The sequence below is a fragment of the Nematolebias whitei genome, chromosome 15 (assembly GCF_014905685.2).
Source record: "Nematolebias whitei isolate Nwh7 chromosome 15, NemWhi1, whole genome shotgun sequence".
Taxonomy (NCBI): Eukaryota; Metazoa; Chordata; class Actinopteri; order Cyprinodontiformes; family Rivulidae; genus Nematolebias; species Nematolebias whitei.
Window position 1 is genome coordinate 40,727,986 of NC_056512.1, and position 16,513 is coordinate 40,744,498.

Here is a 16,513-nt window from a genome sequence, read left to right on the forward strand (position 1 = left end):
TACTCTATTTTACTCTACTCTGCTGTACTTCACTCAATTCTACTCTACTCTGTTCTACTGTACTCTACTGCAGTGGTCCCCAACCACCGGGCCGGTCCGGGACCGGTACCGGGCCGTGGGTCAATCTATACCGGGCCGCACAGAAAAAACAAACAAAAAAAACTTTTATTTTTAAGAATCACCGGATTCTCTCCACCACTTCTGTCAATGACTCACTCTTGACGCAGGTCGACATACACAAGTGGTAAGTCTCAGTTTCTGTTAGACGCATGCGCAGATTGGTTCTTCATTGCCCGTTCGGGTGGAGTTAGCTGCGTGTTCTGGAGCAGACAGGATAGGAGGAGGTGCACGGCCGTGTCTGCGCATTTGAAGGATCACACTGCGTATTTTTCAGCCCGCCTGACAAAGAGTGACTGTAAAACTATTAACTAAATAAAACTATAATTTTAAACAAAGCTTCCTAATATCACATCAGAGCTGGTTTTGTCTGGAACATTTTTGAATTCACATCAGAGCTGGTCCTTCGCATTTCTGCTCCTGCTCTTTAAAAAAAAAAAATCTCCGCCCCTAAAAGTTCAAAGTCATGGGCAATTTTATTAAAAAAACACAAATATAATTAAAGTTTTGCACTATGCATAAGTTCCTGCACTTTTGTGAACAATCAGATGTGTGAATCACTGCGGAGCAGGGAGGAGGATGACGAGGCTCAGCTGACCCCGGTGTGGGATCTACTAATTAAATGAGAAATGATCCTGCACTTATAAATCACACATAAAGTGATTAAAAGTACATTTGAAATACATGTGCTGGTCATAAAATTAGAATATTGTGGAAAAAGTTGATTTATTTCAGTAATTCCATTCAAAACGTGAAACTTGTATATTCATTTGTTACACACAGACTGATATATTTCAAATGTTTGTTTATTTTAATGTTGATGTTTATAACTGACAAATCAGCAACTTGAATTTGGCCTGAAGTGAACGCCCCTTACTGCAGAGCTGCAGCGGTTTTACATTACAAACGCTTTGCAGTCATTTCAATAATGAGTTTACATCTTTAGTTTCATGTTAATCTACTGTAATAAACCTTTGTAAAATACACCAGAATGCAGAAAATGGCATCTACTCTATCCAAAATTCGCTGGGGTAGGACCCTCAGACTCCATTATTTATTATTTATTCTACTTAATTCTATTGCACATCACTCTAATCTACTCTATGTTACACCTGTCTACTCTTTTGCTTGCCTCCACTCCACTCTGCTTTACTTTTAAATACTCTACTATACTCTACTCTTACTCTATTGTTTACTTTGTTGCCTGAACTTCCATCGGAGACAAGCTTAATAAAGCAAATAGAGAAAATGCACCAAGCATGACAACAAACATCTGCACTGTCAAATCAACGCTCCCAGATCGTCATTAAAAAAAAAAAAATGTCACAAACTGTTTCAGATCTACGTCTTCATGAGGTTTACCTTGCTCGCGTCTTCATGGGCGGTGCTCCAGCGGGCCCGGTGGCTTCGCCTGACCACGCTCCCGGCCGAGGTATTAAAGGGATCCAGGTGAGCAGTGGAGCCTGTAGGGAGGGACCCGCCTCCGTGGGAATACCTCAGCTCCAGGGCACTACCTGGCAGAGAGCGACTGCAGAGATAAAAAGTAAAAACAGTTTCAGATAATTCAGCTCTTATCCCTGCAGTGAATAAGGCTGTTGTTGGAGACTTCAGTAAGAGGATAAATCCAAAACAATCAAGAAGCAAACAAGCTGAGGAATGCTGAGTTCAAGCAGATTTATGGAACAAGGAAGGAGAAGATAAAACAGCACATTCAGATAAACAAACAGAAAAACTCTAAAAAGAGTTAAAAGACGCGCGGGGAACATTACGTTATATTTCTGTCAGCAGACCTACAAAAGCCATGACAGACAGAGAAAAAGCGACAGTTAATGTCAGATAATTTGAGTGTTTGTGCAGCGAGCGTGCACAGCACCTATCAACACAGGTAATGTGAGCGCTCAAAGCGTGGAGTGATTTAGTGCCAAGAGCAGATGCAAAACATTTGCATCTTTTAACAGGCAAGACGATACAAGATTCTCAGAGTAAAAACCAGAACTGGTGGCTTTCTGTGGCACCAACCTGGAGTAAGAGCCCCCAGGCCGAGCTCTCAGCTGGTCCACCTCAAGCTGAAGACGCTCCAGCTCTGCTATCAGCTGGTCCTGCAGGTGGGAAAGAAACGGGGGTCAGCTGGACGTAGTAGAAAAGTCCTCTGACCTTAGCTAGCGATGATGTTCATTACCTTGTTCGCCAACAGATCATCCTGGAGTTTCTTCATGTTTGACAGTTCCTCAGATAGAGCATTCTGGGGAGAAAGAACAACCCAAATACTAAAGAGAAACTGGCAAACCGTGCATGCAATAAATTTAGCATAATGCACCTTTATTGTTGCACTTGCTACATGCAGTAAAAAAAATATATTAACATTGTTTAAAAACAGAAACTGTACTATTAAGGTTACATTTATTGTGAATTACTGAGCCTTCATTCATACTGATGCTGCCAAACAGTCCAACACTATAATGCAAAACCACAAGTTATTGTTTCTTTTCTAAGTTTTAAAATCAGACCAAACATTTTATATTTAAAAAGGCACCAGCTTCCCTGCACGCCTACACAGAAAAAATAGTAAAGTAAATGGATGGATGATTGGATGTTTTGTGCAGCTGACTGTGCAGTAAATGTCTGATTTAGTAGGAAAAGTTTGAGAAGTTACTCTAGTTCTGGTCACATGGGGAGAAGTAAGTGAACAAACCAGTTTATTTAGCCATATTTACTGGAGTTTTGGAGTTCAGATTAGAGACAGAAACAGTTTGGGACATCTTTCTTGGACTGAGCGGGTCACCTTTTCCTCCAGGGCGGCCATCCTCTCCTTCAGGTGGAGCTGCAGCCTCTCGTTGGACTCGGACAGCAGCTTGTCCACGGTGTCGGAGAGGCGCTTGTTGTGCTCATCGTTCATCCTTTCCCTCTGCCTCGCCTGAAAGGACACAGGAAGATGATTTAGAAAGAAAGATTAAAAAACGTCATCGATGGGGAGGGAGAGAAAGGTGGGTGAGAGGGGAGCTAATACCACAAAACCCGAGAGTTCTTTTATCTGAACGTGCACGGTCAAATAGAGCGCTTTAGAAAATTTGCGCGCCTTTGTGTCACGTAAAGCTCGACAAAAAAGGAACGAGGGGGAGGATGAGAACAGAGCATGACTCACTCTCTGTAGCTCCTGGTTCTTCTCCTCCAGTTGTGCCTCCATCTGTCGCAGCCGCTCCTCAAAGTTGCCGTGACGCTCCTCTGCCTGAACGATCGGAGAGGAAGCAGGTTGAGAGCGACAGCCATGTTGCAACGCTTATACAAATTAGCACAAAAGGAGAAATCTTGTTGACAGAGTCTATTATTGGTTACATGCCTGTACACATGTTGTTAGCTTGTTTCTTACACAGCATTATCGTGATCCTGCCACAAAAGCCACCCTGCCCAAACACGTAAAATGAAACTTCGGCCATTTCTGAGGTTTCAGTGATGGGGAGGAGATGTGAGTGCAATGCACTTTTATTTGGCATGAGTGAAAATGGTGTTTACAGGAATAATTAACGATTAAAGGAGGAATTTGTGGCGTGCAGTTCCCAACGTGTTCAGCGCCCAAGGATCAAATAGTTGGGCTGATTCTGGCACCCTGAGCCAAGATGGTTGAAATTATTGGCTTCATCTTGATAAAAATATTTAGTGTTCATCTGTCATTTGACATCTTGTGTGTTTCTGTCACTCATGCATGCAATGTGAATGTGTACAGTGTGCACACGCTTGCTCCTGCCTACAAGCTGACCCATACATGTTTATGCAAATACATCTCTGCACTGGGGTCTGTTCACTCTGCATGCATTCTTATGTTTTGTGTGTGTGTTGGTTTAAAAGATAAATTAACAGGACTAACATTCCTTGAAGGAATGCATATCTACCTGTAAACATGACTGAGATTTACCATATTTTTTGCTGTATAAGTCGCATTTTTTGCATAATTTGCATGCCCTGCGACTTATACGTTGAAGCGATGTATTTATGTTTTTCCCATATTTATAAACCAATTTTTGGCTGAGATATGATGTTTTCATTCATTCTGACTGAAAATATTGAACATTACCATTTTCAGCCGCTAGATGGCACTCGAGGAGTATGGCATGCCGTTGTGTCATGTAATAGGTAAAAGTGGCTATTAATGACACAATCGGCTTGCCATAGCCTGCCAGCTTCATTCTGCTAGCTTGGAGCAACCGTCAAATCAGCTTCATTTCGCTGCACTTCCCTGGAGAAATGCAGCTGATTTGACCATTAAAGTGCATTTATTAAGTAAAAGTTCAACTGAGACACACCTTTGCTATAATTTTGAGCAAACAAATAAATGTTTTTAGGTGGTTAGCGTGTTAAATTTTGAAGAAATGCACAATGACTCGTCCCTCTGCGCATGCCGCTTCCGCATATCGGCTTTAGAAATGCAGCTGATTTGACCATCTAAGTGCATTTATTAAACAAAAGTTAGACGGAGACACACCTTTACTATAATTCTGAGCAAGCAAACAATTGTTTTTAAGTATTCTTGTTAAATTCTTGTTAAAATCCTTCCGTGCACGCTCCCGCCTTTTGGAAACCAATCGATTTTTGGCACTGGCTCACATTTCTGGGTTGTCAGCGGTGACGCATAATGGATGCAACGTATATGGCGAAGCAATGTATTTATGGATTTTTCCACTTTACTAGACATATTTGGACTGATGCGACTTATAGGGCGGTGCGACGTGTACGGCGGAAAAGACGTAGTCATTTTTTTGTGTTTTTTACAGTGAGTTAACTGTGGTGTTTTACAGTCACTTCTCTGCCTCAAAGATGCACCAGCAGTGGGTTTTGTTGAGGGTGGGGGTACCTTGTTGAGCGCCGCCACCCTCTGCGCCAGCTGCGCTTCGATCTCAGGCAGCGTCTCGGCCCTCTGCAGGGTTTGCTGCAGCTTCTGTTTGGCATCGTCCAGACGCTCCTGAAGCTGCCGGTTCTTCTCCTCGCTCTGCAGGAAAATCAAGTGACAGAGAGAAGGACTGAAAACGTTCTGAGCGAAGACGGCCCAGGGCAGCAGACGTGATCAAAGCCAAAGACGTTTACGCCGCGCCGTGTGCCGGCGTGAACCCGAGCCGAGCTGCCAATCAGCAGCAGAGACACGGACACACGAAGAGATGAAGAGACGTCCACACCTGTCTATGGAGGGACTCCTTGCTGGCCAACTCGTTCTCCAGTTTGTCTTTGATGTCGTGGAGAGACGTCGCCTCCCTCTGGGCGCTCAGGTACCTGCAAACCGCAGCAAAACATCAGACGTACAAGTCAGAGAGGGCTTTTCCAAGAGTGATTGAAAAAGAAAAGTAAAGCAAATATTACTAATAATGTTCATTAAATAAAAGGATATTGACTCAGCGGGTTATAATGTACAAAGCACAAACCTGCGCTCTAATGTGGTGATCCTCTCCTCCATGTCTTCTCTTTGACAGAGCGCCTGGGAAAATTACACAAAAGTACAAAGTTCAAGAGGCAGAGAAGAGAAGGAGAGATGTCAACTGTTCATAACTGAATAATGAAAATTGATGCCTAATAGTTGCTGCTGACAGATTTCCCGTGTTTTATGTAACTGATGTGTGTGTGTGTGTGTGTGTGTGTGCACGCGCGTGTGTTAAACTGGCTCGACTGCATCTCGTCCCAAAACGCGCCGCACACCTTTTAACTGGCTGCCAGCGTACTGACTGATTAACGGGCCCCGTCCATGTGAGAAACGCCTGCAGCGCTACTGATGACTGTCGCCATGGCGACAGGGTAGAGGCTCTTTGGCGTACAGTAGCAGCCGCTGATGCCAAGCAGGCAAACACTCCAACACTTTGTTACCATAGCAAACTGCTTCCTGTGTGTGTGTGTGTGTGTGTGTGTGTTGCAAACAGACACACACTCTGTGACGGTTGGACGTCTGTCGGCTGCTCTCACCTCCTTCAGGTCCCTCTGCAGCTTCTGGTTGGCCTCCTCCGATCGGGCCAGCTCCCTCCTGGCAGACGTGAGCTGCTCCTCGATCTCACCCACCTGACAGGAAGTGAGAGGTCAAAAGGTCACGGTGAAGCAGTGTTCTTTCTGGGTCACGTTTAAAGGAATGGAAGCATCTTTGAATGAAGCACCTGTCTGCACATGAGGGCTAGCCGCTCCTTCAGCTGCCCCAGCTCCGACCGCTGACGCTCGATCTCGCCCTCTCTCTGACGGTCCACCTCTCCGTCGTCCAAAATGGAGGACGGCCCGTTAGGAAGCCGCTGGACGAAAGTATTCATTTCATGAAGAAGTTTGGATCAACTCACTTAAACTCTGAGTTCAGATTATTTGCAGATTATGCTCGTGAACAACAGCCAAACATATTTTACCTCCTTGCCGTTGTCGAGTCCTTGCTGTCGTCGTTTGACTTGTTCCTTTAGAGAAACAACCTGAAACACGAGAAAACATTTTATTTATTTATTTTTTATTTGGTAGGGACAGATACAAGAAACATAAATCAAAACAATCTAATGTCTGCATCACAGAGTAGATAGTCAAAGTTAATTCGCAACACCCGTCCCTAGATGGACCTTTAACAGTTGGTTAATTGACAAGTTAAGATCAACAGTAAAAACCAAATTAAAATTATATTTAAAAAAATGTATTTAAAACTATTGAGTTAATCAGTAAAACAACTCCAGCTCTGCTTCTTCTGTTTTAATTTGGAACCAAACAAAAAGCAGGACACTCACCTCCTGGGAGGAAGTCTGAAGCTCTTCCTCCAGGGCCGCCACGCGCTCCAGAGCCACCCGGAGCCTTTCCCGGACCTTCTCATCCAAAGCTTTGTGGTGCTCAAACAGGGACTTGAGGGCTTTCAGGACCTCCACCTCACTGGAGACCCCGGCCGGAGACTGGGCCTGCCTCTTCACCACAGTCATCCTCAGGCTGCGCTCGTGGCGGGACACCAGGCACTCCAAATGTTCTAGCAGCAGCTAGAAGAAGAACACGATGAAGGATCTCAGGAGGTGAAGATTGGATAACGAGAACAGAGCAGAGACCCGGCAGATACCGACCCGTGTGTTGTTCCTCTCTGCCTTCAGCTCTGCGATCTCCTCCTCCCTCTCCAGCAGCTGTTCCCGGCACAGGTTCAGCTCTTTGGTCAGAACGGCAAACTCCTGAAAGGTCAGAAGATCAAAAAGAACATTAATGGTCATGGATCCTTGTATTATCCATCCATCTATGCTCATTTTTTATGAGCATAGATGTCGTCCCTATGATATACGGCCAAGGCGTACAAGGACAGCATAGCCACAGACAGACGCCTGTGACTCCATGTTGAATCCTTCCATGAGGTCTTTGACTATCTTGGTGCCCACCAGCTTGCAGTCATCGTTACCAGAATCTTCAACCTCTCCCTGGCCCAGACAGTCACCCTATCCGGCCTAAAATCAACTACAATCATTCCAGTTCCAAAGAAGTCCTCCATTGCCAGCCTGAATGATTATTGTCCTGCGGTCCTCAGTCTGGTGATCATAAAATGCTTTGAAAGATTGGTTCTTCAGCCATCAAGAGCCATCTCCCTCCAGGCTTTGACCCATATCAGTTCACATGTCATGCGAACAGGTCCACAGAGGAATTCATCTGGATCAGCAGCAGAGCTACGTCCAGATCTTCCCAGACACTCTCATCACCAAACTAGACATTCACTGCTTCCCCCTCTCACATGTGCCTGGGTAAGGGACTTTCTCAACAACCGGCTCCAGACTATGAGATTGACCCCCATCACTCCTCCACTCACATGCTGAGCACCGGCTCACCACAGGGCTGTGTGCTGAGCCCCCTCCAGTATTGTCTCTACACCCACACCACAGTGGTCGGACTCATCCTAAGGGAGATGAGACAGCTTACGGGAAGTAGGTCCTGAAGATGGCAACTTGGTGTTCAGAGAACAACCTGGCTCTGAACTCCAAGAAAATCAAGGAGGTCATCATCGACTTCAGGAAGTGCACTGACCCAGCGCCCCTCTACATACACAGAGTGAATGTGTGGAGAAGGTCCACACCTTCCCTTCCGGTTTCTTGGCATTCTTATCTCCGTTGACCTCTCAGCATCACAGCGGTCATCAAGAAGGCTCAGCAGCAGCTTCACTTCCTGAGCCTTCTCAGGAAGAACAACCTGGATTCCAACCTGCTGCTGACCTTCTACCGCTCGTCCACTGAGAACCTGCTGATGGACTGAATCACAGTATGGTACGGCAGCTGCACCGTGACAGACAGGGAGAGGCTCCAGAGTAGTAAAGGTAGTGCAGAAGGTCATTGGATGCCCTCTCCCCTTCCTGGTGGATATTTACATCTCCCAATGTCTCAGCAGAGCAAAACATATGATCAAGGACAGCTCTCACTCTGGTTTCGAACCGTTTGAACTGCTGTTCTCAGGTGCAGCAGAACAAAATGAACAGATTCAAGAAGTGTTTTTTTTTTCCTCCAAAAGCCATAACCATTTTGAACTCACGTGTACAATGACTGCACAGCCTAACCTTCCATACCCCTGGACTTCCTTTTACCCACCTGTTGTGCATTGTTAAATATGTTTAAATATCTAAATACTTAATTTATTGACAATATTGTACAATGCCATAAATGAGCGATATCTGCAGCATGTGAAATACCACTACTACTGTTTTTAGCACGCTTTTATTTATTTATTTTTACTGTTTGCACGGTGAGAGGAGTTGCTTTTAATCTCATTGTATATGTTTTTTTAGTGACAATAAAAGGCATATTCATTCATTTATAAGGTTTACTGGAACAGTTGTAAAGATGGGACGTATTTTCTAACAGCCTCGGCCGGCTGCACCTCAGCGGAGCGGAGTCAGTTTACAGAAAAAGTCCTAAAGAGTATTGGGTAGACATTTTTTATTATTATTATTTCAAGCATGCTAATAACTACGCTACAACCAGAAAAAATGCCTGAAAATAATTTTCCAGATTATCGGTCATATAGAAACTTTAATATTCTGATTCTCTTCAACTACTCTTAATAACTTGATTTGTTGCTCTGGAAAAAAAATGTTGCCCACCCCTAGTCTAAAGGCTGATTTATACAAATATTTATTACCAGTATGGAAATGTTCAAGTTATTGTGCATGTTCTGTAATTTATATGCACTTATAAAATAATAATGAAAGTACAGCTCAAGTCCAGAGAACCATTCTTAATACTGCTGCTGTGTGCAAAATAAAAAATAATACACATTTTAAACAATAGGAAGAATATAAAATGTCCAAATCACATCAAGTCAGGTTTGTCTTTTCTGAGAAAAAGCAAATACGGCCTGTAATTAAAATCAGCTATATACTAGTTTGTTCTAAAGTCTTCACACTTTTTCAAAGTCTGCTTTAAATTCCTTCAAGTTTTACGAGCGTGCTTCGTAAAACCCACAGGAATACATCGTACATGTGGGGAAGTTTAGCTGTTAAACGTTAGCAGGGGTTAGGAGTTTCCAGAAAATCTTTACAGCATTTAAATTTAAATTTCTTCCTTTGGGTTTTCTGTGGAATTTCTTGTCCAAAAACAGCTAAAATGTCGACTCAGACAAAATTGAAACACATGTTGTCCAACGGTTTAACAGAAGGTGATGTGATCATTTTCAGTCAGGCTCCTGCAGGTTCCTGAGAGTTTATGGGGTGAAAGCTGCCAGAGTGAAGCCTCATCCTGCAGCCGAAGGAGCCGAAGAAACATTGGACACCGCGGGACGCCCGCCGAAGTCCTTCACCTACACATCCACATGCCTGAGCAGCTCTGGCAGCTCAAGGAGACCCTCCATAATTTTTAACAAACGGCCGACACAAAGATTTCCTGCTGCGGTTTCACCATAGAACCACAAACTACAATCTGACGAGTCTGAGTTTCTTTTTTTTTTTTTAAACTGTAAGAAAGCAGCGTGAGCGCTAAACGATGTCAAAGACAGCTGATGAAGAAGCTAAAACTCAGTTTTTAAAGCTGAAAGAGGCATTAGTAAAACTACAGAAACAGTATTTAACAGCCACATCAGCTAAACCAGGGCTAAAAACAGAAAGCTGCTAACTGAAGCTAAATGCTAAAACTACCAACACACTGGCTAAAACGTAAAATTACCAAAACTATAGATAAAAGCAAAACACAGGAAAAATGTAGCTAAATGCTAAATGTGACCAAAGCAAAGCTAAAATCTAAAATTAGAAATACTGTAGCTTATAGCTAAGGTTAGCAAAACTATAGATAAAAGCTAAACTTAGCAAAAGTGTTGCCAAATGCTTGTACGAGAGCTATAGCTATTAGCTAAAAGCATCAAAACTGTTGCTAAAAGATAAAAGGAGCAAATTGGTGACTAAAAACAAAAAAGCATCAAAATCTTGAAAATTTAAATTAGCAAATCGAAAATTCAAAGCTAAAAGCCATAAAACCTAGCCTAAAAGTAGTCAAACAAATGCCATAAAGTAAAACTGGCTAAATAGAAGCTCAAAGCTAAAATTTGTGAAACTGCACCTAAAAGCTAAAAGTAACTAAACTTTTAAACCATAGCTAAAAGATAAAAGGATTAAAAACTGTTATTAAAAAGTACATTTAGCCAAAGTGTAGCTAAAAGTTACAAGTAGCCAAATTGTAAAATTCTAGTCAATAGCCAAAAATATCAAACCATAGCTAAAAGCTAAAAGTAGCAAAACTGTAGGTAAAAAAAATAAATAAGCAAAAAAATAGCTCTAAGTAGTAGAACAAGAACTAAAACTAGTTGAAAGTAGCAGAAATCAGCTAAAGGTAGCAAAACAGGAGCTACATGCTAAAAGGCTCTAAAGGGGCCAGAACAGTAGCTCGTTTACGACAGTTAATGGAAGTAGTTTGAGTCCAAACAACGCACGGAACAAACTACCAACATGAAAAACAATCGTGTAAATGCTGACTCAGCATTGTGTGATTGCTGACTCAGCACATTGAGTCCTAGGGATACGTTGGACTTTAAATCCTCTAGACCTCATCAGAATCTCTACAGTCTGCAGTTTGAGATGATCTACAACCCGACACCTGGATTTAATCCGTGTTGCTCCTGAAGTTGATTTAATTCCACAATAAGCTCCGCCTCCTGTTGTTAAACGATCCTGAGGGGAATAGAAATCGAACCTGAGCGGTTTCGTACTGGCAACTGGTGTCTTTTACTGACCTCACAACTAAATCTGTTGTCTTCATTTCGGTTCTCATGGCAGACCAGACCCTGTGTGTCCTTTCGTCTGTCTGTTAGCAAAATATCTTGTGAACCCCGGGGCAGATTTAAATGAAATTTTCCATCTGCAGCTGACTGACTTTTGGAGGTAAATCCATTCAAGATGGCCACCAGTCAATTTGACAGATATTGAGCTACAGTTTGGTGTAGGAGTAGCTGAGAGTCATCCTCAACTCAAGCTCTGAGAACAGACGGTGATATTAAAGATGGCGGGCAATATGCATCCCTCAGAGGACTGCTGGGCGTTTGATTCTTCCTGTAAACAAGTGATGCAGGAAGTGCTGCAGCTGTCATCGTGGCGTGACACACACATGACCCGGAGCATGTCCCCGAACACGTGTGTGCCAAATCATGCGTGTTTTTTATTTGCTTATGTAAACAGTCATTAAAGAGCCGTGATGCGTGCACGCTGCCATCTTTCCTCGCCGTGGTGACGGTGATCCGTTCCCTCCACACGCGGCACACACCTCACACCCTCCTCCGGCCCAAACCCGTGAAAAAGTACAGCGTGTTCGACCCATGTCGAGTCTCTGAGCTGAGGAGCGAGAGGAAGAGGCGTTTGAGAAGGGAGCAAGAGCCTGAAGGATGTCAGAGACCTCCTGGTCTGAAATCATTCGGCTCTTTCAGTCTCCTGTCATGAAAAGCAACATCTAAAACGGAGGCGGATTAATAATCTGCAGCAAAGTGCAAATTTCCTCCATCTGGTGGTGTCTGTTCGAAGGACTCCGTTATTTTCTCTCCACGCTGCCTCCCTCTCCTGGCAGCTTCTACACACAGACAAACTCGCTGAACTCATCTACAGCAGCCGAAGGTTTCCTGCCTCGGCGCGTTATTGATCTGAGGTAATACGGCCCTCTCATGACCGCCTGCTCTCACTGCAGCCCCCCTCCACCATGTTTTCATAACTCAGACAGAAATGAAGAGAACGGCGATGGAGGCGTCCGACTTCTGCCTGTTTATAATTAAATATTTTAATAATCTGTTCTTCAGTTAAATTAATTCCTCAGGCGGCAGCTTCTAGTTCTGATGTTACAAACATTTAATGTTTCTTTCTTATTCATTAGAAATATTAAACATTTTCCTTCTACCTGTTGGGCAATTTGGGACTTAAACTCTGTTTTAATTGAATTAGTAAGATTATTTTTTTTTATTTTTAAATAATTAGCCCATTTATAAAACTATTATTTATAAAAAACAATTCTTATTTTATAATGTATTGATATGTCTTAAGTTTCTTAATATTGATTAAATCTTGTTCTATTTTTATTATTTTATTTATTGTATTTTAAATTTTAGATTATTTTAAATGTTATGCTTTTTTGTTTTAGAATATTTTATAGTTTTGAGTTTTGTTTTAATTTTTTACATTTGTAGAAAATGTGAATACACTTTGTTTTTAATAAATAAATAAAACAAACAATACTATGACTCTACAAACTTTAAAAACGTCCTTAAAAAAAACTTTATTTTTTTACCATAAAAAAACTTGTTTTGTCTCTGAGGATGCTGCATTAGATTTACAACAACTGATCAATAATTTATGGTTTATTAATTTTTTTTAACTACGTAATAGTTTGACGTTTATGTTAAAATTATATTAAATTATAGAATAACAACTAAACCCTAAACTGTCCAAAGTAAAGTAGACTTAAAGTCACAAAAACATGGATTTTTGTAGCTTCTATGACATTATTTTAACTTTTACCAACAAAAAAAACTGTAAATTATCAAATATTTATGTTGTCTTTAACTTGTTTTATTAATTTGAAGCAGAAAAGCTCCAGATGAAGTCAGTCAGCAAATCCAGAAGAAACTGAAACTGTCGTAAAGTTTAAAAGCCTCAGCTGTTCTGTAAACCGGACCGACTGTCGCAGTAAAGCACAGATTACAGGTTCGCCTGAAGGCTGCAAACAGAACGTTTTCACAGTCGGGTCAGAACTTTCAGAGCTGTCAGGAGCTTCTCGTCAGGTCGTTCTGTCTCCTCCAAGCAGCTTCCATAAATCCAAACGTTTTGATTTACGCAGCAAACATCAGAAATGAAGCTGCCGTCGTTCAGATATCATCACCGTCGTGTTCTGATTCATAACTGGGCTGAATTTATGGTCCGATTTATATTCGGCCATCTTGGCCGACGTTCAGCTGACATCAAAGTTTATTTTAATCCGGCGCCTGATTTGAAAGGAGGCTCTCTTCCTCAGAATACACATCCGCGCACGGAGACGCATTCACCCGAATCTTCTCGAACGCCGTTTCTCTTTGGATGAAACGACGTCGAACATGAACCAGACTGTTTGCTTTGTGCTCCACAGAACAGAAATCCACCGAAGTGGCTCTAAAAACATCTAAATACTGTAAAATTCAGACTTTATGAGGCTTTTTCCTGATCACGAAAATATTTACAAACAAACAAACATGCTTCAGTTCTAAAAGTCAAATTATGATTTATTACTGATGAACTAGTAGCTGATAAATCAGTAACCGACTAAAAAGAAAGGTTAAAATCTGAATTAAAATACCTGCCGACTTTCACTTACAATGAGAGCTGATGGAGAATAACGTTACGTTTAATTGTTAACGATGTCTAATAATGGATTCGCTCTTTGAGGGTTTGGTGCGAAACACTCGCCGCTTGTTCAAGTTTTAGCTCCACATCTGTAACGCGGCCTGAGCTAGCGGCTTGTTCGGACGAGCTGTTCACTGAAATCCGTCCAGTGGTTCATGAGATATTTCGCTAACAGACAAAAACAGACACGGGTAAAAACATTATCCCTCTAAGTGTTTGGCAGCGAGAGATCATTTCAGGTTCAAACGTCACGTATGAGCAGTCTGTAAGGCGCGTGTCCAACTCAAGGCCCGAGGGCCAAATATGGCCGTTGTAAACATCTGGGCCTCGGGATGATATTTTCAATGCAAGACATTTTTGTAGCCTCTCATTTTGATTACAAACATTACACAAACTTCATTTTCTGCAGACTTCTCCTGACAGTGAGCCAACCTTAAGCTCAGATTAGATCGTTGATTTCAATTTTATTGATTTTGAACGTCAAACGACAGCGATCGAACTCTTGATGAGGAACTTGCAGCCAAGAAGAGACGACTTTAGTTCACGTTTTGATAAAACTGGCCCTTGGTTTGAACTAAGTTTTGAATTTTGGACCCTTTTGTAACAAGTTTTTTTGTCTTTTCTGCAGAGTTTCTGTTTTTGTTGTTTTCAGATTCTTTAACTCCGCCCTCCTTGCGCAGATGTTTTCTCATTTATTGTAAAGTTATGGTTATTTTTTACTTAAAAAAAACGTCTAAATGATCTCATTAATCGGCCATTTTGTCTGATTTATATGAAAACAATCAATAATTTGTGATTTAAACTTTTTGTACATGCAGCTCATTTGGAAAATGGACAGAGAGAAGTTTTTGTCCCTCCCGAGTGCCCGTACCTGTGGCAGGGCGATTGACAGCTGTCTCTGCAGGGACTCCTTCTCGTGTCCCAGCTCTCGCAGCCGAAGGTGTGCCGTCCCCAGGCTGTCCTGCGTCTCCCTCAGGCTCTCCAGCAGCCTCTCCCTCTCCGTCAGCATATTCACCATCAGAGACTCCAGGTTCCCCGTGCTCCCTCCTTCATCACCCCCTCCGCCTCCTCCTCCACCGCCACGGGGGTCTCGGCTGCCATAGCCTCCCACCCCACCACCTATCCCTCCTCCTGCTCCGCCCGCCGGGGAGGACGAGCCGCCCGCCCCTCCGCCTCGCCCGTCCTCGGAGATGGTGGGCATCACCTCACACATCATCTTGAGGCCTGGGAGCGAGAGGCGTTATCTGGAGAACAGCTGATCTGTGCTCATGAAAAGAACAACAACTTGTTCTGGGGGGTGGGGGTGGGGGGGGGGGGGGCAGGATGTGAGGATCACAGGAACATGTGTGAGGGAAAACTGAGGGGGAGAGGACCGGAGATGGAGGGGTGGTGTGAGGATCAGGGTGAGGACAGGAGGTGGGGAGCAGGGACAAGTGCGGGTTTTAGTGGACGACCTCTGACCCCGGGATCCGACGTTTACTGGGACACCAGATGAACCTGGAGGGGAAAGAAGAAGAAGAAGAATAGTTATTCTTGTTTTTGGAAAAAAGGCGACGTTGAATTAATTTACACAACACGAGTTGTTGATGTGAATTATGAGAAACAGCTGAGGAGCAGTTTGTAACTAACTAGGTTAATTATCAGCGGGTCAGTTAGAAGTAAAGACGGGCACAGGTTCACCAGTCTGTGAAAAACTGCAGAGGAACAGTTTCAGAATAAAGTTCCTCAACAGAAAATTGGAAAGACTTTAATCTCCATCATCTCCAGCTCATAATCTGATCAACAGATTAGAAGAATCTGTAAAAACCGCTGAGCTCAAAGGACGAGGCTGAAGGTCAGTATAAGATGCTCTTTGGGCCCTCGGGGGCCCCTGCTTTATTAAAACCAGGTCTGGTTCTGGTCTGGGCTCAGGAACACTCCCACAGATCATTGTCTGTAAACACAGTCCATGCTGCTTAAAGCTCTATCAGACACAGAAGAAGCCAGATGTGAACACCATCCAGAACCGCTGCAGTCTTCTCTGGACCAGAGCTCGTAATGGACTGAGGTGAAGTCCAGAACTGTTCTGTGTTCAGACTGATCCAAAACTGATGTTTTTTAAAGCTATGTCAAAGAGCGGCCTGTTATCAGCACACTTAAAGCCTGCCTCTCTGATGGTATGGGGGTTCATTAGTGCCTCTAGCATCAATGCAGAAAACATGAACATATTTTAGAACATCATGTGCTGTTGAGCAGCTAAACCTCTCCATCAGACTCCATCATCTCGTCTCCTCAGGTCCTGGATGTTTGCAGACGATTGTTAAAAACAGAAGAGACGCTTCTCAGAGGGAAACACGGACCGGACCAACTTCTTTATAACTGCCATCAAAATCAAAGCTCATGAGACCAATAAGACCTCATCTACTACAATCTTAGTTTCCGAGCTCCACCGTGAATAAAATATGGATTTGTGGGATTTAAGTCTCGTTGTTCACCACTTGTCAGGGCTCGGGTTGTGTGTTCGGTTCTGGTTGTGTGTTCGGTTCTGGAGCAGCTCGGGTGATGGCAGGAGGAGCTGCAGTTCTGTCTCAGACCTCCAGGTCCTCCAGGGCCTGCAGGCTGTGA

General features: G+C 43.1%; 1 protein-coding gene across 1 annotated transcript in view; it reads right to left on the bottom strand.

Annotated features, from left to right (window-relative positions):
* ppfia3 (PTPRF interacting protein alpha 3) overlaps positions 1-15,183 on the bottom strand; it is a 29,240-nt gene extending 14,057 nt beyond the window's left edge. The window contains exons 1-14 of the mRNA XM_037689211.1: positions 14,781-15,183; positions 7,164-7,265; positions 6,843-7,082; positions 6,480-6,539; positions 6,243-6,371; positions 6,058-6,150; positions 5,526-5,578; positions 5,283-5,376; positions 4,964-5,098; positions 3,260-3,343; positions 2,900-3,031; positions 2,297-2,359; positions 2,137-2,216; positions 1,480-1,645 (exon numbers count right to left, since the gene is read on the bottom strand). Coding sequence (XP_037545139.1) covers positions 1,480-1,645; positions 2,137-2,216; positions 2,297-2,359; positions 2,900-3,031; positions 3,260-3,343; positions 4,964-5,098; positions 5,283-5,376; positions 5,526-5,578; positions 6,058-6,150; positions 6,243-6,371; positions 6,480-6,539; positions 6,843-7,082; positions 7,164-7,265; positions 14,781-15,125 — 1,776 coding nt within the window. The 5' untranslated portion in view covers positions 15,126-15,183. The remainder of the gene's footprint in view (positions 1-1,479; positions 1,646-2,136; positions 2,217-2,296; positions 2,360-2,899; positions 3,032-3,259; positions 3,344-4,963; positions 5,099-5,282; positions 5,377-5,525; positions 5,579-6,057; positions 6,151-6,242; positions 6,372-6,479; positions 6,540-6,842; positions 7,083-7,163; positions 7,266-14,780) is intronic.
* Positions 15,184-16,513: the final 1,330 nt, after the last annotated feature.